The sequence below is a fragment of the Octopus bimaculoides genome, chromosome 26 (assembly GCF_046866305.1).
Source record: "Octopus bimaculoides isolate indiv1 chromosome 26, ASM4686630v1, whole genome shotgun sequence".
Classification (NCBI taxonomy): domain Eukaryota; kingdom Metazoa; phylum Mollusca; class Cephalopoda; order Octopoda; family Octopodidae; genus Octopus; species Octopus bimaculoides.
The window spans coordinates 9,704,838-9,729,837 of NC_142953.1; the positions used below are offsets into that span (position 1 = coordinate 9,704,838).

General features: G+C 35.3%; 1 protein-coding gene across 4 annotated transcripts in view; it reads right to left on the reverse strand.

The window, feature by feature from the left end:
• LOC106868878 (uncharacterized) overlaps positions 1–25,000 on the reverse strand; it is a 702,504-nt gene that overhangs the window by 516,389 nt on the left and 161,115 nt on the right. For 3 of the 4 annotated variants that reach the window (XM_089342546.1, XM_089342545.1, XM_089342544.1), the window contains exon 2: positions 6,741–6,860. The exons of the other annotated variant lie outside the window; for it this stretch is intronic. In XM_089342546.1, coding sequence (XP_089198672.1) covers positions 6,741–6,860 — 120 coding nt within the window. The remainder of the gene's footprint in view (positions 1–6,740; positions 6,861–25,000) is intronic. 4 annotated transcript variants of the gene reach the window in all.

The following is a 25,000-nucleotide window of genomic DNA, read 5'->3' on the forward strand; positions in this document are numbered from 1 at the left end:
TATTAGATTGCATTCAATTTTTTTTCTTTTTCCCCCTCTGTTACTCATTATAAAATATTTGCTTTGTCTGCATCTACAGGAACCCATTCACATTTATTGTACTTTGCTGCTGGCTTTGTACCAGTTTTTACTGATATATTTGCTTTGTCTACATGTACCAGTAATCACAGACAACTTGTTTCATTTCAGCTATACTGTACTACACTATATATAGTTGTGTCTTTATGTATTTTAGCTTCAGCAATCAAAGATCAATAAAATATGAACTACACTAAACTTAAATATTGGGATGAATATGACCAACTAAACATTTGATGGTGGTACCCCAGCAGACTGAAACCAGTAAATACACACACACACACACACACACACACAGAGTACATACAGGAATATTTTCAATGTGCATTATAGAGTATGTACAGGAGTTCAGATGTGAAACCTAAAAACTTCTTTTATCTTTCACCGTTTCAGTCATTACACTGCGGCCATGCTGGGGCACCGCCTTGAAGAGATTTTAGTAGAATTAATCAACCTAAGTACTTTTTTTTAAGCCTAGGCTTCTCACAGTTTCTGCCTACCAAATCCACTCACAAAGTTTTGGTAGGCCAAAGGCTATAGTAGAATACACTTGGCCAAGGTGTCACACAGTGGGACTGAACCATGTGGTTGGGAAGCATGCTTCTTACCACACAGCCACACCTATGCCTACTTGTATAGACATATAGAAAATGAATATAGAATGAATACAAAATACAATAATCTTATTGTAGCACTAACAGATTTCTTATGTCACTTGCAAACAAACCACATGTTGCCTGCTCCTGTCCACTCAGTCACCTTTTTGCTGGTGAGGAATTGCCTTTTTTTAAAGTCAGGATGTCAGCTCTGAGGGATCTTCATTCCAGTGGCACTCTGCATTGCAATAAGCAGGGAGGATACACTCAGGCTGTTTATTACAGCCGGTTGTATTATGTTCCGAAGGGGATTAAGACAACGCAAAACAAACTGTGTTAAATACACTGCACTGACAAAAGACAGATTCTTCAGAATGAAAGCTGCATGAGCAAAACAGCCACTGCTGAGCTAATCGCATAATTATAAACCAAGACCGGGGTTTTTATAGAGAAGATATTGGAAAGATCAATAGTAATAAATATAAAAAAAGAAAAGAAAAGAAAAGCAGAATCAATAAAAAACAAACAAAAAAACTCAGATGGGATGAGAAGAGCAAAATCAATCAACATTAATGTTGTCCAAATACATAGAAAATAAATCTAACACTTAATGCTAACAGCTAAATTTTAACTCAAACAATAAGCTTTTCATTTTGTCTATCACAATCAGAATCAAATTTGTCTGTATCAATAGTGTGTGTTTGTGTGTGAACATATAAAGATATATATATATATATATATATATATATATATATATATATATATGTGTGTGGTAGGTATTGTCATGAAGTTAAAATTCTGAATTCATCATCTATTAATGAAACAATTTGATAGATGTACATCACAGACATAGACATTTTAAGAGCTAAGACATTTAAACTGGACACTGTATGGACAACAGTCACACAGTATCATTATGAGATAGAGTGTATGGCTTTGAAAAGCATGTGGAGATATCATCAAATTGTGATGGCATTCTTCAGATGTTAAGTGATATCCTCAAATGAAAGCGTCTTCACAGTTAAACTGTTCATCATAGCAGAGTTGCCAAATAGTATTTGTTTTCTGTCACGGTTTCAAATAAAATCATTACATTAATGTATTTTCAAAGTCTATTCAAGTGCTGATCATGTCAGTATACAATTTAACACTGACCATCAAAATGCCATGAACATGAGTCACAAAGATGGCTGCAAAGTTGTGCTTTTAAGCTTCTAGAAATAACAGCCAAATCTCATTCAACCATCATAAATCTTCTTTTATCTTTTACTTGTTTCAGTTTTCAGACCACAACCATGTTGGGGCACCACCTTAAAGGGTTTAGTTGAACAAATTGGTCCCAGTCTTTGCAAGCCTGGTACAACTTCTGTTGGTCTCTTTTGCCAAACCAATAAACCAACACCAAATGGTGGTGGTGTTGGTGGTGTTGGGAGAACAAACATTCATAGATGCATACACATGTACATGACAGGCTTCTTTCAGTTTTCAAATCCACTCCAAGGTTTTGGTTGGTTCAGGGCTATAGTAGAAGACACTTGCCAAGAAATCATACAGTGGGACTGAACTCAAGACCACATGGTTGGGAAGCAAGCTTCTTACCACACAACCACACCTGCACCTACTGTGTAAAAAATAAAAAAAAGATGGGATAGTTGTAGCTGGAATGTGTTTGATCATGCATCTCCTCAATCATGACTGGCCTTGGGCTAAACAACATACACCACCACCAAAAGCACTATGAACAACAACACAGCTAATACAGGAGCTGCTACTCGGTCATCTGGTCCTTGATTCACATCCCACTGCCTTACAAAAGAGAAGAACACAACACTATGAACAATACACTATCAAGAGAGCCACTACATGGTCACTTAACCTGCTAGAAATAGCAGCCAAATCTCCTTTTAAGTTATAACAAAAAATAGGTAGGAAAAAAAAAGGAGACATTGGACAATGTAGTCTATGGTTGATGTCAGTGACTTACCTCTCCCCCCCCCCCAAAAAAAATTACTGGCCTTCTGTTAAAATTTAAAATCAATATATTGCACGGTATTGCACAGTATTCCCAGATTTCTGGATACCAGATGGGAGGTCTAACACTATATATATATATATATATATATATATATATATGTATGTATATTTCTTCCTTGCTTTTTCACTTCTTGCACAGATGGTGAGAATCAAACAGGACTAACCTGTAGCCAGCAGAGAAATTTCCAAACAACTAAACAAGCTTCAGAAAATGGAGTCAGTAAGAAGTTGCCAGGGAAGAAAAAAGAACGAAACAAAACACAAACACATTGCAATTGGTATTGACTGGTTGGAAAAAGCAAGCATGAATAATGACAGATTTGGTAAATACTAAGTTTCTTCTCTCATCACTCACAGAAATATCATTATTATTATTATTATTATTATATAGCTTTGTACACAAAAATAAAATAAAACTAAGTGATGGTGAATTGGCACAAACACAAGTATGTACTCAGTAATAACCAGGTATGCACTCAATGATAAGCAGGAAAATAACCAACAGAATGTGAAGGAAAGATTAGAGCTTTTTTTTTTTTTTTTTTTAATGTTTTATGGATGTCTGAGCCAATGAGGATGTCTCTAGGGGAGGATGTTTGACCTGTTAGAAAGAACATCCAAATCTCCCTCAAATCACACTCTACAGACTTATCTTTACCTTTTACTTCTTTCAGTCATTAGGCTGTGGCCATGCTGGGACACCACCTTGAAGGGTGCAGTCAAACAAATTGACTCCAGTACTTATTTTTAAGCTTAGTACTTAATCTATTAGCCTCTCTTTGCCATGCAAGGGGACTGAACCAAGAACCATACGGTTGGGAAGCAAACTTCTTACCACAAAACTACAAAAAAAAAAAAAAATAATAAAAAAAACGCATTGGATTAATGTAGTCCTAGATACCATACTTCAGAAACTGAGTGGATGGTCATAGATGTATTGAACAGAGGCTCAAAAACAATAAGATGTCTATTTTATCTACACTCTACAGATGAAAAGTTGCTTAATCTCAAATGTTAGGAGACATAAACACACCAACACCAGTTGTCAAGCAGTAGTAGGGGACACACATAGATACACATACATACACATATATATATATATATATATATATATATATATATATATATACATACATACATACATACATACATACATACATATATATATATATATATATATATATATATATACACACACAAATATATATATACACACCCACACACACACAATGGGCTTCTTTCAGTTTCCACCTACCGAATCCACATACAAGGCTTGCTCAGCCTGAGGCTACAGTAGAAGACATTTGCTCAAGGTGCCACACAAAGGGACATTGTTTCTTTATGTCCACTAACTTAGCAGTTGAACAAATAGATTGGTCAGATAAGTTCCAGGTTGAATAAGCACTTTGGATGGGGGGATGCCCCAGCATGGCCACAGTCCAATGATTGAAACCAATAATTGCATATTTGAGAATTAAAAAAAAAAATTCCATGATATTTTAATTAAAGTGAGTTACACTGGACGAAAGAGAAAAAGAGGTTGGGATGGCCACAACTGGAATAACTTAGATGACCTATCATCTTGATCAGTGATGAAGTAAACAGTTAAACAACAATCAAATCTATAACCAATACATAACACTATCAATATTTCTCATTTTTAGCGCTATTTTCTGTTCTGAAAAGAGAGGCAGACAGACACAGTCTCTCTCTCTCTCACACACACACACACAAACTAACAGCATATGACCTTTTTAATACAAACCGACCCCTCAGTCCTATCTCTGATACAAGCTTCCCATTTTAAAGAGACTGAAATTGAAACCTTCCATCAAAATTTCATGCCAATTTATATTCCAAACACCAGCTTAATGACAAAATTACTTTTACTAAAATTCTTCATTATTTTCAAAATTAATTGAAACAAAGGCAATATATTTCAATAGAAACATGGTAATAAAAGGTTACAAAAGTTATAATAGTTTAAAACAGTTATGTTAAATAGAGCAATCTCTCATTTTGGATGTGCATTACACCAGAAATAATACAATGAATTAGTATAACAAAATGGAACATCAAAATAGCAGATAATTTAAGAACACATTGAATTAAAACCTACTGTTAAAATTTCGCCCCAAGCTAAGCAGTATATTAATTTAAATTAGCCAGACAGGAATGAAAGTGATTCTAAACAATTTTAGTTAAGATCGTGTGTATGTAGATATGTCAGCATAGCTATCAGTTAATATATAATGCGTGCACACGTGTGTGTGTGTGTGTGTGTGTGTGTGTGTGTGTATGCATGCATGTATATATATATATATAATAAATGAGTATATGCATATATACGTACATGTGTGTGCATACCTATATCTACATGTATATATAGATGCATATCTGGGTACAGGATGTTGCAAACAAAACGTAGACAAAATGATAAACAGAGTACAGAAAACACACAGGCCACATAGAGAACATTTCCTTTATCAGCTGCCACCATTCTAACACTGGCGTTTCGAAGAGTTAGGGCAGGACACATTGTTAAAATGGCTCTTCCCACAGACCACAAATTAAATTTGTATCATGGAGGAATGTAGTGGCGGACAGAAAACAAGACAGGAAAACGAAACAGTAGAATAAACAAAAATGGCTATACGGCCAGACGTGTAAAATTATGTATATATATATATATATATATATATATATATATATATAAAATGTATATGTATGTATGTCTGTGTGTGCATATAAAATGTATATGTAAGCATATGTGTGTATGTCTGAGTATGCACACACATACATCAAAATACATGCAAACACATACACACACACACATTTGAGTATATGGATGACAATGTCAGAAAGAAAAAAAAACTCACTAAATAGTGGAACTAATTTATTTCTTCAGAAGTGAGGATTTATTCCACTGCTAAAGCATGTTGCTTGATCAGATGACAATATGAATATAATAAGTAAAGATGGATGAATAGTAAGATAGACAGACAGATATGGGTTTCTATGAAGAGGGAAAAACATTGATCAGCTAAAACACAAAGGGCCATGCTAGGAATATCATTGCAAGAGCATATCTAAAATGAGGTAATCCAAGAATGGATCAAAGCAAATGATGTGATCACAGAATACCAAAAGCACAAATTTTGTAGGGCTGAACATATTAAGGTTCACAGACAAGTGAACCCATGCAGTTGCTAAGTGGCATCCGAGAGATCACAAAAGCCACTTGGAAGGCCTCAATGAGTACAAAAAGATGAGTTAGTAACATAATTTGGGCCAAGATGAAAAAGAATGGCACAACCTAGAAAGAATTGAAAGTGTATTGTGATCAGTGATACATAACATCTGGTTGATATATGTATCATTCATTATACACAGCATTTAAATTCAAGCTACAATTAGCTTCATGCTATGGATACACAATATTCTTACAAGCATGAATAAGCATACCATGTGTTTCCAAGCAATCTTTCTGACTCAAGTATATAACATATATATATCTGAACCTGAAGGATTGCTTGAAAGCACATGATATGCCATACCAGCTTGTCATACCATGCATTTCAATAGCATGAAATTAACACTAGCTTGAATATAAATCTTGTGTATAATAAACGATAGTTACCTCTCACTAGAGGGAGTACATTTTCTGATGACCCAACCAATAATGGAACAGAAAGTTGTATATATATTTATATATATATAAAATATTATATTATATTTATGTTTGTTTTTATGCTCAGTCCCAATAAAACAATTTTACATTAATCTGATGGGTTACTCTATACATTTGTAGAGTACAAATTTATTATTCTTATACAAGAATGTTATCGACAGTGACTTTGAAGTTTTGGCCAGCTATTATCAGACAGTCTGGTAATGTCTTAGCTGGGTAAAACTTTGAAGTCACTATCAATAATATTCTTAAATAAGAATGGTGTGTGTGTGTGTGGGGGGGGGGGATATTAAATTAACAAAAATATAATAGAATTGTGTGTTAAAAAGATCTCCACTTACTTGAAGTGTTCTACACAATTGAAAATTACTCACAACTAAAGTGTCACAAGTTGTATATGGTATTGTGGTATGAATTGCTTGAAAATAAATCCAATGAAAATCCAATGCTAAACGACTTACCTAAAATAAAATAGAAGAAATAATTGGATTAGTTAGGAATTAAAAAAAAAACAAAAACAAAGAAAATATAAGAAAATCACACAAATTAGTAAATATCAATCTCAGAAAAATACAATCTTTTATCTTTATCTTTTACATGTTCCAGTCATTGGACTGCAGCTATACTGAAAAGGGCAGACAAACTAATGGTGTTTATTCTATCAGTGTCTTCTGTTGAACTACTAAGCTACAGAGACATAAATAAACCAGTTCCAGTTGTCAAATGGTGGTGGAGTACAAACTCAAACCCCCCCCACATAAATATACATAACAGTCTTCTTTTAGTTTCTGCCAACCAAGTCCACTGAGGTTTTGGACAGGCTTTAGTAGAAATCACTTGCTCGAGGTGCCACACAACTTGGTTGAATCTGGAACTATGTGGTTGGAAAGCAAACTTCTTATCACACAGGCACAAATAATATATTTAAAAATTGTTTTAGAGTAACCTTCAATGGTTAGAAAGGTGACAAAGATCACTTCTTACATGTCCCTGCTTAGCAAATCTTGAAGACAAAAGAGGCCAAAAGAATAAATAGAATTCATATTATTCTGTCAAATATAATGCACATTTATTCACATTGTTTTCAATCAGGAATTATCTTGTAGCTTTGGGATTCCAATGATATGATTATTTATGTCAGGAAGGTGTGAAAGGCTAGATATGGCCAGTTTAAACAGGGAGCAGATAAAATATTTTGGACAGGATATGGCTTGTTTAAATGCTAATGGGTTATAAAAAAAAAACAAATGTACTGGAGTCAGCTATTCAACTAAACACTTCGAGATGGTGCCCCAGCATGGCCACATTCTAACATTTTATAGACTGAAACAAGCAAGAGATTAAAAGAACATCCAGGAGTAACACAAGTTGCTAAATATAGCACTTAATCACACACTACTGTCTCAAGAAGAAAAAGAAAAAAGGGAATGATATATTGAAGAAGGCAGGCTTATATAAATAAGACGATGGAGATGGTTGTCATCTCAGTTGGAAATGTGTTTGATCGCAAGTCTACTTGATCAGGGTTGACCAGAGGCTAATCAACAGCAACATATTAAATAACTGGACAAAAGAAAGATGTCAATTTATCTGATCAATATCAACGATATTACAGGATATTAATTAGTTTTGAAAATAGCACCAAGTATTTGGATATCGTAATTACACAGTGGAGAGATAACACTAGAGCTGAAACATCATTTCCTGCCCAAAAGCTATCCAGAAACTTTCCTAATAATTCCACTCAGCATTCTTCTGTAGAAAGTACAGTGAAGGTGGTAAACTGTTGAAAAGATGTCAAGACCTTTTAGAAATGTGAGCAGAAGAAAACAGAGAGAGAGGTGGGGGGAGTTTATCGTGTAACAGCAAGGAATTGAACTGTTTGTTAATTAGAAACTGGAATGTGTGAAACCACTGCTTTTTAACTAAATTAAGAGGAACTACAATAAAAAAAAAAAAATGATGCAAACCAAACAAAAACAAAGATAAAGATTCAGTTCCAGATGAGAAAACTAAAATTTGGGAAAGAGAGAACTTGTTTTTTGTTATAGTAGACTAAGATATTTAGGAGAGGGAGAGCAAAGAAAAAACAAAGGGGGAGTGCCTTTCTTAAGGACCCCCTTAGCAAGGCAAATGAAATTAGATGATTCATACTTGCAATGGAAACTCTGAAATTCTATATCAGAGGACATGGGACTCCATGACATAGTAATATAATAAATTAAATGATATTATACTATAATTATATTACCTTACATTATATAAGAAAATGAGATGACAAAGGAATAAACGATTATCTTATGAACTTCAATAGCTTACAGCTGTTTCTGCTATAAGATACAGTGGACTCATGGTAGAGTGGTGCCAGAATAACATCTTATCGCTTAGTCAGAGCCTCAAATATGAAGTGCAATTTATTTGGGTCCTTTGTCATCTCATTTTCTTATTACCACTCTTGACTAACACATTGTTCTGAAGCATATGTATATAGAGCTCTACACCCGATTATTAGTATGGCAATAGCCAAGTGAAATAGTGAAATACAAAAACTCCCATCCGGAAGAGCTCTAACAATTTCCTTTGACACTGAAAAAAATTATATTATACATGTATATACTAACAATAAAAAAAAATATTATGCGGTTTGCATTTCCCGCACTAACCTACTTCATGGTTCAATGCCTTTCACTTAACCACATTGAATACATGAATGGAGTGTGGAATGTACAACTGAACTCTAACTTTTGGTTACATATTGCATCTTCCAGCATGCACATACACACTATATATATATATATACACATATATATATATATATATATATACATACACACACACACACACACAATGTATGTGTATGTGAGAATGTATTTTCACACACATCACAAAAGGACCTACTCTACATTATGTATAGAATTCTACATCAAATGCTTATAGGTGTTTATTCAATGTATAACTACGTATACTGTGTGTGTGTGTGTGTATAGATTGATAGATAAATAGTTAAATAGAATGTTAGATAAACAAATAGAGAGAGAGAGACTGAGAGATCATGCACATGTGCATGCATGCACATAAATGCACACACATGTCATCACCATTGTTAAGAATATCAGTAATGTCATATACATCACAGGGGGCAAGGGAAAATATTAGGTACATTAGTACTAAACACACACACACAGTGCTAGGCCCTATCATAATTTATTAGTGTTCATGTTTGATAACTGTCAGTGCTTTATTTAAAGACTACCACTGTTTGACATCCCCCTCCTCCTCCTCCCCTTTGACATCCCCCTCCTCCTCCTCCCCTTTGACATCCCCCTCCTCCTCCTCCCCTTTGACATCCCCCTCCTCTCTCAATTTCTCAAAACAATTTTGAGGAAGGAAACTACCCCCCCCACCTCAAAAGAAAACTGAATAGATTCTATGAGATTAATAATAACAAACCATGAATATTTGAAGAGAGTTCTGCTGCTGTGGTGGCGGCGGCAGTGATGGTGGCAATAATGACGATGACGATGATGATGATGATGACAACTTATATTAACAATTAGATTTATTGGATTTTGACAGTTACTTTCTGTTGAATTACTACCAACGAGTCAACAGTTTAGCCAGATATTTTAAACTGGTCTATCTTACTCATAACATGTGCAATAAATAAGCAAACTCCACAACCCTGCCCCCCTACCCACGCCCTCACCTTGCAACAGCTGTATGAACTACAACAGCAACACCACCACCCCTACCATCAACAGCCAGCACCATCAATAGAACAACTGGCACTGCCACCAGCAACGCCAACAAACACTATCTGTACCAACAGCCACCAACAACGCCAACAAACACTATCCCTTCCAACAGATACCACCATCACAGTAACCACAACAATAACAACAACCACCACCACACCTTATTTTGTTGTTCTCTACACAAGGAAATGCTAACATGTAAATTTATTGTTAAGAACTGACCAATGCTATAACAATAAATCAGCCAGGAGGAGAAAGTTTTAGAGTTTATTCCAACAGAAGAGAAATATGGTAACTAGATCTTAATACGTCATTGATCACTACTGTTGGTACAACAGACAACCAAATCAAGTTCTAAAACAAGCCTGGCATATTTCTCCTTAACCCTTTAGCATTTAAACTGGCCTTATCCGGCCCAAGTATTCTACCTGTTTTATGTTCAAACTGGCCAGGTCTAGCCTCTTACACCTATCCTACAATGTTATTCTAAAAAATATACAACCACATCATCAAAATCTCAAAACCACAATGTGAATAAATAAGCATTACATCCGACAAAATAATCTGAATGCTGAAGGGTTAAACCAGCCATAGCTGGCAAAAGTACTCTGCTTGTTATATGTTCAAACTGGTCAGATTTGACACCCTTATACCTCCTACTCTATGTCATTCTAAAAATCATATTGAAATCTCAAAAGATACGAGATAATGTATGATTAATTCAAAACAATGTGAAGACATAAATATTTGACAGAACAATCAGAATGCTAAAGAGGTACCTGTGTTAATACATACCAACCAACCAACCGACCACACACCTCTGGTTCCAAGAGACAAAGTTAGCAAAGTCCATTCAATGAAGAAAATCTATGGAACTTGCTTTCCACATCTATGGACCCCTTTGATTTCTATTTTACTCTATAGGACCTCCATGGCCACTCAATGTCTAAAAAATCATATATTTTATAATTCTATCAGGAATAGTATATGAAAAAAAATTGTAAACATATTTTGTGTACTGTAGAAGTACAATCAATTTATTGCACATAAAATTTAACAAGTAAATCATATATGGTCCATATGTCCCCCAGTTGAGAACTACTGTTATTGATGGAATGAATCTTTTAGAAAGGAATAAGCCTAAAATGGTTTTCATTGTACGTAAACTACTTTTGACAAACAATAACAACAACAATGGACGAAGATGTTTTAAAAAATAGCTGAGCTGGAAATAATGATGTATGGTTATTTTTATTGATACAAATCTTAGAAACCTCAACAAGTTAAATTATAGCTTTTGAATACATACAGACTGGTTATTATTATTTATTACATAAATATTGACTGATATTGGGAGATGAACTTGGTGGTTAAACGATATACAGACATTTTTCTCATTAACCTTATTACATGTTTTACATACAGTTTTCATGAAAAGATTTCTTTCTTATTTCTTCTAATATTGGTTTCAAATTTTGGCACAAGGTTAGCAATTTTGGAGGAGGGATAAGTCGATTACATCAACCCCAGTGCTCAATTGATACGTAATTTTATTGACCCCCAAAAGGATAATAGGCAAAGTCAACCTCGGTGGAATTTGAACTCAGAACATAAAAAGAGGGATGAAATGCCACTAAACATTTTGCCCAGTGTGCTAACAATTCTGTCAGCTTGCCCCCTTTTTTTTAAATTTCTTCTAGTATTGTCACTCTATATTTAGTACCATCTTCTCTTCTCTTTGGTGCACCTTAAAGTTTCCTCCTTTGCATAACATTTTAACTAAGACTGCCTTCTTGTCAAGCATTTCCACATCTAAGTGCCATTGGTCTGCTCAGTCACAATCAGCCTGATGTTACACAACAACAATAGCACCTCCTATCATACTTCATACCAGTAACAGAACTTTGTTCAGTCCGTTAAAAACTTTTTAAAAAACATACACAGTGAAGGATGGAGCTGTTCAACTTAACAAGCATAAACTTGCAACCCAGAGACTGTTGGGATTGAAGTCAAGGAGAAGGCTCTGGACTTGCATAGTTTACGGTTTCTTTGTGTCCCTTATTATGCGTACACACAGCTACAGTCCATTGTTGAAACTAGTAAAAGAGTACAGATCAGAAGATATAACCCTAACCTCATAGGTTGTTTAATCTCAGGTTAATTCAGGTTAGGTCAAAAACTATGATTAAATGTATTCCAACCATGTCCAGATCATCTTTAAGACTACATTATCCAGCATATTTCTTTCCTCACTAATGACAGCAAGCTATAATCTGAGGGAAATTTAACTGCTGTTTCTAGCAGGTCAAATTAGCAAGTAAAAGCCCTTCTCCTATTGGAGAGTCAGCATATGCATTTAAACTAACAGTGGCAGGGAGAACAAGAAACAATTTTGTGATTAATAACAATAATGATAACAATGATGATTTCTTTTATTTGCCACAGGGGTATAGATGAAGGGGACATCACAAGGACAATATAATTTGTGTAGAGGTTTACATAAAAAGATGAAGGAAAGAAAGGGAAAAGATGGTGAAAGGAGATAAAAGTAAACAAATGAATGCAAACAGCAATATGAGTAACATTAGTGAAGGGTTAACTCTTTAGTATTTAAACCAATCATATCTGACCCAAATAGTGTTCCTATTTTATGCTTACATTAGCCAGATCTGGCTTCTTACACTTACCCTACAATGTCATTCCTAAAGTAAAGAGTAAAATGCAAGAGTAATTCAAAATAATGTAAATATGAAAGCATTGCATTTTTTAGAGTAATCTGAATACTAAAGAGTTAAATAAGATATATAGGTTCAATACCACAGTAAGTTCTATGTAACTATCATTTAATTTTTTCTGTTCTTTTTATCTTATTAGTATTTTACATGTATTTCCATTTGTGTTTTACACATGTGTTCCCAATTAACACACACACACACACACACACACACTTTACAATATGATAACAACAGCAAAGGCAGCATGATTATTGCTAAAGAATGTCGTTAGCCATGATTATTTAGTACTCCTTACATTATAGACTCCCAAGCAATGTTGGAAAACAAATTATTTACCAAATTACCAGAAAATCTCAATCAAATCACAATTAAACAACAGAAAGAATTTACTGTGTGTGTGTGCGTGTGCATAATTACCAGTGTGATAATGTTTGTATGTATATAGATACACACACACACATATTTACGCATATATACATACATTCATCTACACACACGGTGGGAGCAGGAGGTGTGAAATGGAGAAAGTAAATTGATAGACTATTGGAATACAAAATAACTGACTCAGACTAAACAGTTGTGAAATATAAGCCACAGAGAAAATAAAGCTGTGCAGTGACGCAGTAATATAATTGAGAGGGGGGGAGCAGAGAGAGAGAGAGAGAGAGAGAGAAGAGAAGGAAGGAAGAGAGAAAGAGAGAGAGAGAGAGAAGAGAAGGAAGGAAGAGAGAAAGAGAGAGAGAGAGAGAGAGAAAGAGAAGATAAGGAAGGAAGAGAGAAAGAGAGAGAGAGAGCAGAGAAAGGACAGTGTACTTAGATAACACAACCAAATGACCGATGTCCAGAATACACTAATTGCTACACAAGCCAAATGTCAACATTCCTATGATTTACTCCGTTCAGTTTATCACATCCAGATTGTTTGGGCTTAATTTTGATGACATGAGAAAAATGGTCCTTATGGTATCAATTAGATATGTTCCTACCCCTAATAATTAGTGATTTGTTTGGAAATAGGTCATGAGGCGGGGGGGGGGGGTTACAGGCGCGTGCACACATGCACATACACACATTGATATTGATAATACATATATATATAATGGTTATACATAATCTACATTTACAAATGCATAAACAGGCACACCTCAACTTATGCCATTTCGAGTTGAGTCTCTTTTGATTTTACATTGTTTTTTTTTAAAGAAATTAATGGGAAAAAAAACAAACAATCACTACATCAGCTGAGTTACTTGACTTTACATTGGTCTCAGCAAACAAGTTTAGAAGCATAACAATAAAAAAAAAGCCACTTAAAATCCAACACTGAAGTGGAAAAACAAATAAAACACATGTGAAGAAATGTGTACAAAACAGTTATATATAAGCTAATAAAGTTTTTAAATACTTTTTGTGCTATGTGTTTTTATAAGTTGCAGGTCTTGGAAGCAAATACCAATATAAGTTAAGGTATACATAGATATGTTCCCAAGGAGACCTGTCCTCCACAGCAGAAGTGTTAATGCTGCTCCAACTGCTGAAGAGGATTGGCCTGAAGGAGCCCTGTGCTAGTGCCATGTAAAAAGTGCCTGTGCTGGTGCCACAGAAAATGCATCCAACACACTCTGTAAAGTGGTTGGTGTTAGGGAAGGCATCTAGCCATAGAAATCAAGCCAAATCAGACTGCTGAAACCTGGTGCAGCTCTACTGCTTGCCAACTCTGATCAAACTGTATAACCCATGCCAGCATGGAAAATGGACGTTAAAAGATGAATATATATATATACACACATATACACATATTTATATACATGCGCACACATAAATATACACATAGACAAAGGAAACTGAATAATTGAAAAAAGAGAAGAAGAAAAAAAAGAACGACAGAAAAGACACACACACACTGTATATACAAGATATTTCTGAAAACCTCACATAGAAAAAAACCTGACAATTTATCATTATCGAAATTCCTGATTGGGAGACAGGTGGTAAGACAACATAACTGACAAAAAGTAAAACATCATATGTGAAGGAAACCTGCATTTCAATAGGACACCTTAGATAATAAATTGCTGCAAGCAAGACAGGGTTTACACAATAGTCAAACTAGTACAGTGTTCTCATCTTGTGTACCGCCTCCAGCATGACTCATGTGAAAGCTCATTAGGAAAATTAATATTTCTCCAAAATTTCCTTTAAAAGAGAAAGACATTACAATCCTGGAGCAAAATCTACTTCAAGTTTGATTTGCTTTTCATTTTTCAATTGAATCCTCAATCAAACTAATGGAGAAGCAGTTTCATTCAGGGGTTACTAACTGCTACTGTCATTGAAAAGTGGCAGGGAGAACAAGAAACAATTTTGTGATTAATAACAATAATGATAACAATGATGATTTCTTTTATTTGCCACAGGGGTATAGATGAAGGGGACATCACAAGGACAATACAATTTGTGTAGAGGTTTACATAAAAAGATGAAGGAAAGAAAGGGAAAAGATGGTGAAAGGAGATAAAAGTAAACGTACTAAAAATTGACCTTGGCGGAATTTGAGCTCAAATACCAGTAAGCATTTCGTCCAGTGTGCTAACATTTCTGCCAACTCACTGTTTAATAATAATAATAATAATAATAATCCTTTCTACTATAGACACAAAGCCTGGAATTTGTGGGTAGGGGGATAGCCTATTACATCAGCCCCAGTACTTGACGGGTACTTAGTTTATCGACCCCCAAAAGGAAGAAAGACAAAGTCAACCTTGGCGGAATTTGAACTCAGAACGTAAAGGCAGACAAAATGCTGCTAAGTATCTTGTCTGGCGTGCTAACAAGTCTGCCAGTTCGCCACTTTAATAACAACAATAATAATAATAATAATAAGACCTAAGATGCTGTTGGCAAACTAAGAGCAAATTTCTCATGTCTCGTGCAACTGACACAATGAATATCAATAGCATTTACAGTAAAGAATAAAAAAGGTATTGAAAAAAAAAATAAAGGACTATATGGATTTAGTCAGTTCCAGTATTATTAAATTTAGGGGTAGATGTAGAGTTGTCGAGATTTGGGGATAGATGTACGATTGGTAAGTATAGAGTAGCTCATTAGTCTTGTTGAAGGCAAGGCGTTAGCGTTAGTGCCTGGGAAAAAACACCCAGTACTGTCTGTAAAGAGGTTGATGTTCGGAAGGGCACCCCAGCCATAGAAACGAAGGCAAAGGTGAAACACCTAAGCAAAATGTGGCCTCCTGACATGTCTAGATGAGCAACACTGCTGATTTTGAGCTGATTCCAACCATAGTGACCTGCCCAACTCATGCCAGGATGGAAAGTGGACAATTTTTAAGCTTAGGAGTTAAGTTCTACAGTTGTTAGAATAAAATACCAATTATAATTCAATACAAACCAAATACTCTAACACCAAGTATATGAGAGTGTGTGAGAGAGAGAGAGAGAGAGAGAGAGAGAGAGAGAGAGAGAGAGAGAGAGAGAGAAAGAGAGAGAAAGAGAGAAAGAGAGAGAGAGAGAAAGAGAGAAAGAGAGAGAGAGAGAAAAAGAGAGAGAGGATGGAGATCAGTGACTGAGTTACAGAATCTATAATAGGTTTTATTTATCCATTCAAAGTTGATAATTCCCTCCATTTGCTTAGTTTCTCATTGAAGAACATTCAATTATATATGATTTGGTCATATCACATTAATTTTGGTTTAGACCTTTAACAAAATCATAATGAGTAGATAACAACAATTGTTGGCAAAATAATTCATAAATCTTCGATTTTGTTTAAAAATTCACCTCATTTCACAGACCTTGACATAATCAGAATATACAAATTTCCATCTGAACAGAGGTACAAGAGGAGAGATAGTGAGAGGAGAGATAGTGAGAGGAGAGTGAGGAGAGATAGAGAGAGACAGACACACAGAGAATGAGAGAAGGAGGGAGAAAGAGTGAGATTCTATTGTGTCACCTTTAATTATGAAGATATTGAAGAGTCAGCTACGAAAGCAAGACAGATTAAATATTTTAATTTGTGAAGACACAAGAGACAGTTAAGGAAATAATTGGAAAGAGGTCACAAAAGGTCACACAGCAGTACAAAGGTCAGCAATATAATAAATTCTATTATCATGTTAATCTTATTCAATTAAATTAGAAAATTATTAATTTTTTTTTCTCTCGTCTTTCTATCATTGGGAGGGGGGGGGGAGAAAGAGAATCCGGATTTTAATCTTAATTAATGACTCACTAATCAGAACGGGCAGCCAAACTGGAATGGAGGAAGTGTGTGTGTGTGTGTGTGTGTGTGTGTGTGTGTGTGTGTGTGTGCGTGCGTACGTGCATACGTATATACTGTTCAATAGTATTGATTACTTAATGAACACTGTGCCAATAGATTTAGTAGATAAGAAAATTAAGCTTCCAGGTGTGTGTGTGTGTGTGTGTGTGTGTGTGTGTGCATGCATGCGTGCATATGTGTAAGTAGAGAAGAGATTGCAGCTAGATCAGTAATGTTAAGCGTTATCTAGAGAAGTTGGTGCTTAAACGGCAAAGCCAATTTACATATTAATTAGCTGTTATACAGTAGCTCCCTCCAAAGCAATCACTCCCATCCCAGATTTTCGCTTATAAAAAGTATGCAAGCAGCAGAAATGTATAATAAAATATTTCAAAATACAGACAAAATACTAATTTCAAATATATATTGGTGAAGAAACAGATGCTTTTGTTTGATTCTTTTTTAAAGACAGCTCAAAGCAGTGGTTCTGGAACTGACAATTACCAAGCCATTCCTTGCCACCTGCTAACCCACCCACCTCAAAATATATTACTACACCCCCACTCCAGTCTTTATTAACGAGAAGGTAAAATAATAATTTGCATTTGTGTAATTAATCTTGCATTGCTGCTGGCAAAGTCTAAAAACTTTAAAAACCATATAATTTTATTAAGCACGGTGCAGGCATGGCTGTGTGGCAGGAAGTTTGCTTCCCAACCACATGGTTCTGGGTTCAGTTCCATTGCATGGACCTTGGGGGCAAGGGTCTCAACTATAGCCTCAAGCTGACCGATTCGGTAAATGGAAACTGAAACAAGCCTGTCATATATATGTTAGCACGTGCACCTGTGTGTGTGTGTGTGACCACTGCTTGACAACCAGTGTTGTTGCGCTTACATCCCCATAACTTAGCAGTTCAGCAAAAGAGAAGGAATAAGTGCCCAGGCTTTAAAAAAAATAAAATAAATAAAATAAACCCAAAGTACTGGGGTTGATTCATTTGACTAAAAAATTTTTCAATTTCTCAGCCCCAGTATGGCCTGAGTCTGTAGACTGAAAGTCTAATAACTGACCCACCAGCAGCACCTCCACCACATGCATCCCCCACCCATGTACACACACACACAAACACACCTGTGAGAAACAATGGCTCTCTACTGTGTCAGATTAAATGCTAAAGGGTTAAATTAAGGGTCTTAGGACGATTTGGCTACTATTTATAGCAGGTTGAAGTTTTCTCATGTTGGCTTCTATGTATGTGAATATGTATGTGATTGTGTGTGTGTGTGTGTGTGTGTGTGTGCGTGCGAGGATCCATGTGCATGGTGGAAATAAAACTTGTCAGAACAATAATATAAAAGCAATATCTAGTGAAGTTAATCTTTAATCAACAAAGCCAATTTACATATTAATTGCTACAATTGTAATCCTTATCCCAATTGTCACTACATACAAACACCACCACCACCACCACCACCACCACCACACACAATGGTTTACATAAAGAGACTAAACAACAGGAATAGTTTCATTCTTTTTCTGGTTACACTCTTTGGAATACAACCATGCTGGAGCAAACCTTTGAGAGGTTTTAGTAGATTGCAGTGGTATTTTTTATTAAATTTATCAATATCTAATAAGAAATGGCTGAATCCTCCTCAGAGTACAGGAACCGAGCCTACATGGAATAAATTCAAGATACTTTTGTTCAATACATCAATGTATCAAGTCTCTTACCAATATATATATATATATATATATATATATATATATATATATATATATATATATATATATATATACCGGAGTAAGCACATGAAATGTGCAAGCTGCTTTTAAATAAATAAAGTATATATATATATATATATATATATATGTATATATATATGCGTGTCTGAATGTATGTGGGTTTGTCTTCATCAGAAAATGTGTGTGTTGATATTTATATATATATTTTTAATTAGGATAAAGATCCTTCCCATGTCTTATAGATTCATAGGGCCAGCTTCCCGCTTTCTGTGAGATATATGGAATGCTGGTCCATCACAGGATTACTCATTTTTGCTAGCTGAGTGGGCTGGAGCAACGTGAAATGAAGCGTTTTGCTCAAGAACACAATGCATTGCCTGGTCCCCGAATTGAAACCATAATTTTACACTTGTGAATCGAACACCCTAACCACTAAACCATACACAAGCACACACAAATGGGTTGAGAGAAGTTAACTCGAAGTGGCCAGTGGCATGTACTTGAATAACAAATTCCTACTACATTAGATAGCATACACCAAAAATTCTTGATAATTAAAATTATCTCCACCTCTAGAGAATGTATCATAATTACAAATGTCAATAATGATCAGTTCCACTTGAGAAATGGAGATAATCTCAAAATTCAAGAATTCTCCAAAACTGAAAGGGACAGGGTTATTGTTTGGAGATACAAAGACAATCATGGACATGTGGTTCTGGTTCAACCATATCTCCATCAGCCAAAGGAGGTAGAGTTATACAAAATTGAGTAGAAAACTGCTTATGGCCTAGGTAATTTGTATAATTTAAACAAAAATGAGTTAAGAGAAATAACTCGAGGTAGTCAGTGTCATGTACTTGAATAACATAAACAAAAACCAATTTGTTCATTTTTATGTCCATTTTTCTACGAAAGCATGAATTAGGGGAGTATACTGTTGAGATATTGTCTTCCAGTTGGATGCACATCCTGCCACTACTCCCACCTGTTTTTCAAATAGGAGATGGCTTGTTTCATACATCTTTAAAGGTATGAAGCAAGTAGATGATTAGTTGACAAAAGCAACAACAACCACATTCACTGCTCATAGCTCTTTTACTCCTTTACTTGTTTCAGTCATTTGACTGTGGTCATGCTGGAGCACCACCTTTAGTCGAGCAAATCGACCCCAGGACTTATTCTTTGTAAGCCTAGTATTTATTCTATCAGTCTCTTTTGCTGAACCGCTAAGTTACATGGACGTAAACACACCACCATTGGGTGTCAAGCGATGGTGGGGGCAAAAACACAGACACACAAACACACACATATACATGTATATACATATATATGATGGGCTTCTTTCAGTTTCCATCTACCAAATCCACTCACAAGGCTTTGGTCGGCCCGAGGCTATAGTAGAAGACACTTGCCCAAGGTGCCATGCAGTGGGAATGAACCCGGAACCATGTGGTTGGTAAACAAACTACTTACCACACAGCCACCCCTGCGCCTATATGACAAACATACAGAAACATCAGTAAGTTTTGTCTCAAAAGGGTTAAAAACCTTCTTTTGTCCCCCAAACTACAGACTTCTACACTTTGCTAGTGTACCAATGAGGGAACCTGTTAAAAATAGCAACTGAATCTTCAAAGTACATCCTAAAATTCTTAAAAAAAAAAAAAGAAAGAAAAGAAAAATAAAAACATATTAGACAATGTTGTCTTGTGTACCCCAAATAAGACAGGATAGTCAAGTTTAGAATGTCTTTGATCAGTTGTGAGCTGGATCAGAGTTAATGCACAACTATAAACAGGAAAAATAATTGACTAGCAGTAAATCAATGAAATGTCTTCATTCTTGCAATCCAGAGTGTTAAGTTACTGTTGAATAAACTGGGCATGCCCTGCTTGAAAAGTATTTGGGGATTTATACCTTCACCCTCTAAAATTTTATATATAGTAGAGTGGGGGAAGAAGCTTTATTGGTGCACAAAAAACAAAATGAAAATAAAAAATTTCTTTTTCCAGCTGGATGCTCTTTCTCCTAACTAACCACTGAACTATGAAGTAGGGAGTGGAGCCTGTTTTATATGTCATTCAGTTTAAAGTGGAGCAAGCAGAGTTCATGTGCCTTTGCTCATGGCTACAATATATAGAAAGATTTGAATGCACAACCATGTGATGATCACAAGTCCAATACATTAAGCCCCAGAACCAATGTGTGTCTACTTCATTATTTAGTCAAGAATGTTTATGTAGGCAGATGTGTAACTTACTGAAATGATCCCAGTTTTAACAACAAGAGTTGGTTAGTGTGTGTTTATTCAATAAATAAAATCTAATTCATTCAGTGTACAAATATATAGAAAAGAGGCTGGGTAAGGAAAACACCACTCTAATTAGTTTTCTGTTGAAGGGGAGATGGGGTGGTGGGGGTTTAAATTAGTGTTTCTTAAAGAGGCAACACAACTCCACCTCTCTTGGGGAAATGGGGAAGTGACAAGCTGATGTTAAGGAAAGGAAGTCAGTTCCATTCATTCATGCAAAGGTGTGGCACAATACATATGATGGCTGGTTGTAGTAGTAGTAGCAGTAGCAGCAGCAATGGTGATTAGACTAAGAAACTACTGGACTGGCAGACAGGTCATTAATTTTTAAAAATTAGCTTGCAGATTTCTACTGATTGACAGATGACATGGAGTAACATACCCACGCCATTTCTATATAGTAATATGATTTTGAATAACTTGGGCAGATGAGTTGGTTGTCACTCTCTTAAATGTTGCCCATGCAATACACTGCCCTAAAACAAGCTGGGACTCAGGAGGTACCCGGACATTGGTTTTTATGAAACTACAGAGACAACAGCCGAAGATATTTTGGCACCATTAACTTATATAATAAAATAAACTGCAGAATCTGTAGAGGTGATGGCTTCAGCACTTCCAATTTATATGCAGTTAGCATCATCACTAAACATTTTATATATTTCTCCAATGAAGGATCCAGGTCAAAATTGACTTTTCTTCTATATAAAAGCAACCATTTTTGAATGAGTCAATATAGTTTACTTTTTAGTATATATATCTATATATACATACATACACACACACGTGTGTGTGTGTGTGTGTGTGTGTGTGTGCGTGCATGCGTGTGCGTGCGCGCGAAATAAGATATTTCCCTTTCTTCGTTCAGACACATAAAAAGAAGAATAACAAAAATATTTAATCTTTCTTAATAAAGTAAGCTAGTTAATAGATTAAAATTTATATTTCAAGTTCAGCCATGCATTTAATACGTTAACGAAAGTTAAAATGCCAATAAATGTTTAATGTTTATTACGTAAATTATAACAAGAGAAATTTAAAGCAATAAAGCTGTAAATAGCTCCTGGTTTTTTCTTATTATTTGTTTTTTTTTTTTTATTTTGTTCAATACTTAAAAGCTTCAAAAAGAGAAAATTAGTTTAAAGTGTTACTATTTCAGAATTGTAAAGATCTTCATGAATACAGGCGCAGTCTAGTGTGGACAATAAATAGACTGACAATAAGAATAATGTATAAAGAGAAGAAAAGCAACTACATAGATATGTGTGTGTGTGTGTGTGTACACAAAGAACTTGAGAGCTTGTCGGTTGATGTAAGCAGAGTTTACAGTACAAACTGCAGACATTTCTATTAAGTAGGAAAACAAGTGTAAGTTAAATAAAGTGAACTTTGATTCCATTCCTCTAACTAAACTAAAAACAAAACAAAACGATTCAAAGCATCTTATTAACAAGAAAACAGAAAACAAAAAAATATATATATATATATAAGCTTCATCCAGTAGAGTGAAAAAAAAAAAACCAAAAAAAAAAAAACAGGAAAAAAAACCTCCCAATAAACAAAAACGAATGCAACAAATTCATGGTACAAATGAACTTAAGAAAACAGCTTGTGGTTTTAGTTACACAGAAATAATTCAATACAGATGCAAACAAGAAACGAGATATGTGAACATTTTCTTAAAGAAAATAAAAACAGTAAAAACAAACGTTAAATGATTTGCAAACAAAATTGCCTTAAGAAAAATGCAGCATTATGAATCAGGAAAATATTTTTGAAATTAAAAAAAAAATATATACATTGAAAATAATTTGTTGGAGAGGCACAAGACTTGAAATTGTGTGAGGAAGAAACAGCAAATTAAATCTACCTCCATCCCGCACTGCCACCATCATTACTTGACTGGTGTTTGTTTTATTTACCCCGGAAAGACGAAGGGTAAAGTCAACCTTCGAAAGAGTATTAACTCAGAACATAAAGGGTTGGAATTGAATACCACAAGGCATTTTTTATTTGTTTGACTCAGTGGTTTAGAGTGTTGGACTTATGGTCATAAAATTGTGGTTTCGATTCCTGGACCGGGCGATGTGTTGTGTTCGTTCGTAAGCGAACCACTCCATTCCACATTGTTCCAGTTCACTCAACTGGCCAAAATAAGTGTTGTTGTGACACACTAGTATTCTGTCAAGTGGGGAGTATATAGAGCGATAGACACCAAAAAAAAACCCAGCCCTATGAGTCAGTGACTCTAGAAGGAGTTTATCAATGTTTTCTGGTTTAGGCATAAAGCCAGTAGCTTTGAGGGGAGGGGCTTAGTCAATTACAACAACCCACTACTTGATTGGTACTGTATTTTATTGACCCCACCAAAAGGATAAAAGGCAAAGCTGACTTTGGCAGGATTTGAACTCAGAATGTAAAGAACGAGAAAAACTACTGCTAAGCATTTTGTCTGATGCTCTCAGAATTCTAGCAGCTCGTCATCTCAATAATGATAATAGTTACTAATGTAAACAAAAGGCTGCAAATATGAAAGAAAGGGTTAATCGATTAAATTAACCTCATTAGCTACCTGGTACTTAATCTTATGGATTCTTAAAGGATGAAAGGCAAAGTAGATTAATCTCAGTAGGATTTAATATTATTAGACTGTACTTTAACGTTAACTAAAATGCTATCCTTTGCATAATGTTCAAGAAACAGTAATATTGTTCATGGATGACTGCTGAATGGTCTTTTCTTCTGCATCATTGTCTTTGAATTCACTAGGTGAAGTCTATCAGTCTATGTATTTGTTAATGTATTTATTTATATGCTTGTTTATCTATCTACCTCAAGATCTGGTGGCTGGACAAAATTTCAAAGCAGAAGCCAGTGGGATAGAAAGAAACAAATTGCCATCAATCAAGAAATTCTGAAAAGGAAATGGGGTTGGATCAGCCACATTCTAAGGAAACCTCCAAGCAGCAATTGCAAGACAAGTGTTAGACTGATAACCAGAAGTAAAAGGAACCAGTCTCTCTTGGTCTGAAATCAAGGAAGTAGCCTAAGATCGTATCCACTGGCATGAAATTGTTACAGCCCTATGTTCCTTACAAAATAATGTGAACTATCTAACTAATGAACTTCATTCTGTTTGGAAATTTCAAAATTATTATGTGGCACAGATAGACAGACATACCAATATTCAGATGTAATGGTTGTGGGTCAACCCACAATGATGGGTGACCCTAACCCAAACACTGGCGGAGTATCTTTCCACTACCCTCTCCATGCCTTATAGTGCACTGCCAGTTAACAAAACAACACTGCCCTTCAACAAGTTACTTGGTCAAGAACATAGTAGTGAAACAGTGGTAAAATAATTCAAAATACTGACCATGGACTGACCAAGGTGAAAGAATTAAGAAATAAACAAAAAGAAAAGGTAGAGAGAAAGAATGGAAGTCACAGACTGGAACTGAGCTGCAAAGTGGCAGAATCGTTAAAGACATACATGAATGCATGTCTTGCAGTATTTATCTTCTATCTTTTACTTGTTTCAGTTATTAGACTGCAACTATGTTAGGACACTGCCTTGAAGGGTTTAATGAAACAAATCAACCCCACTACTTATTTTTTAAAGAACAGTAGCAAGGAGACAAACATCATCATCATCATCATCGTCATTTAACGTACGCTTTCCATGCTAGCATGGGTTGGACGATTTGACTGAGGACTGGTGAAACCAGATGGCTACACCAGGCTCCAATCTGATTTGGCAGAAT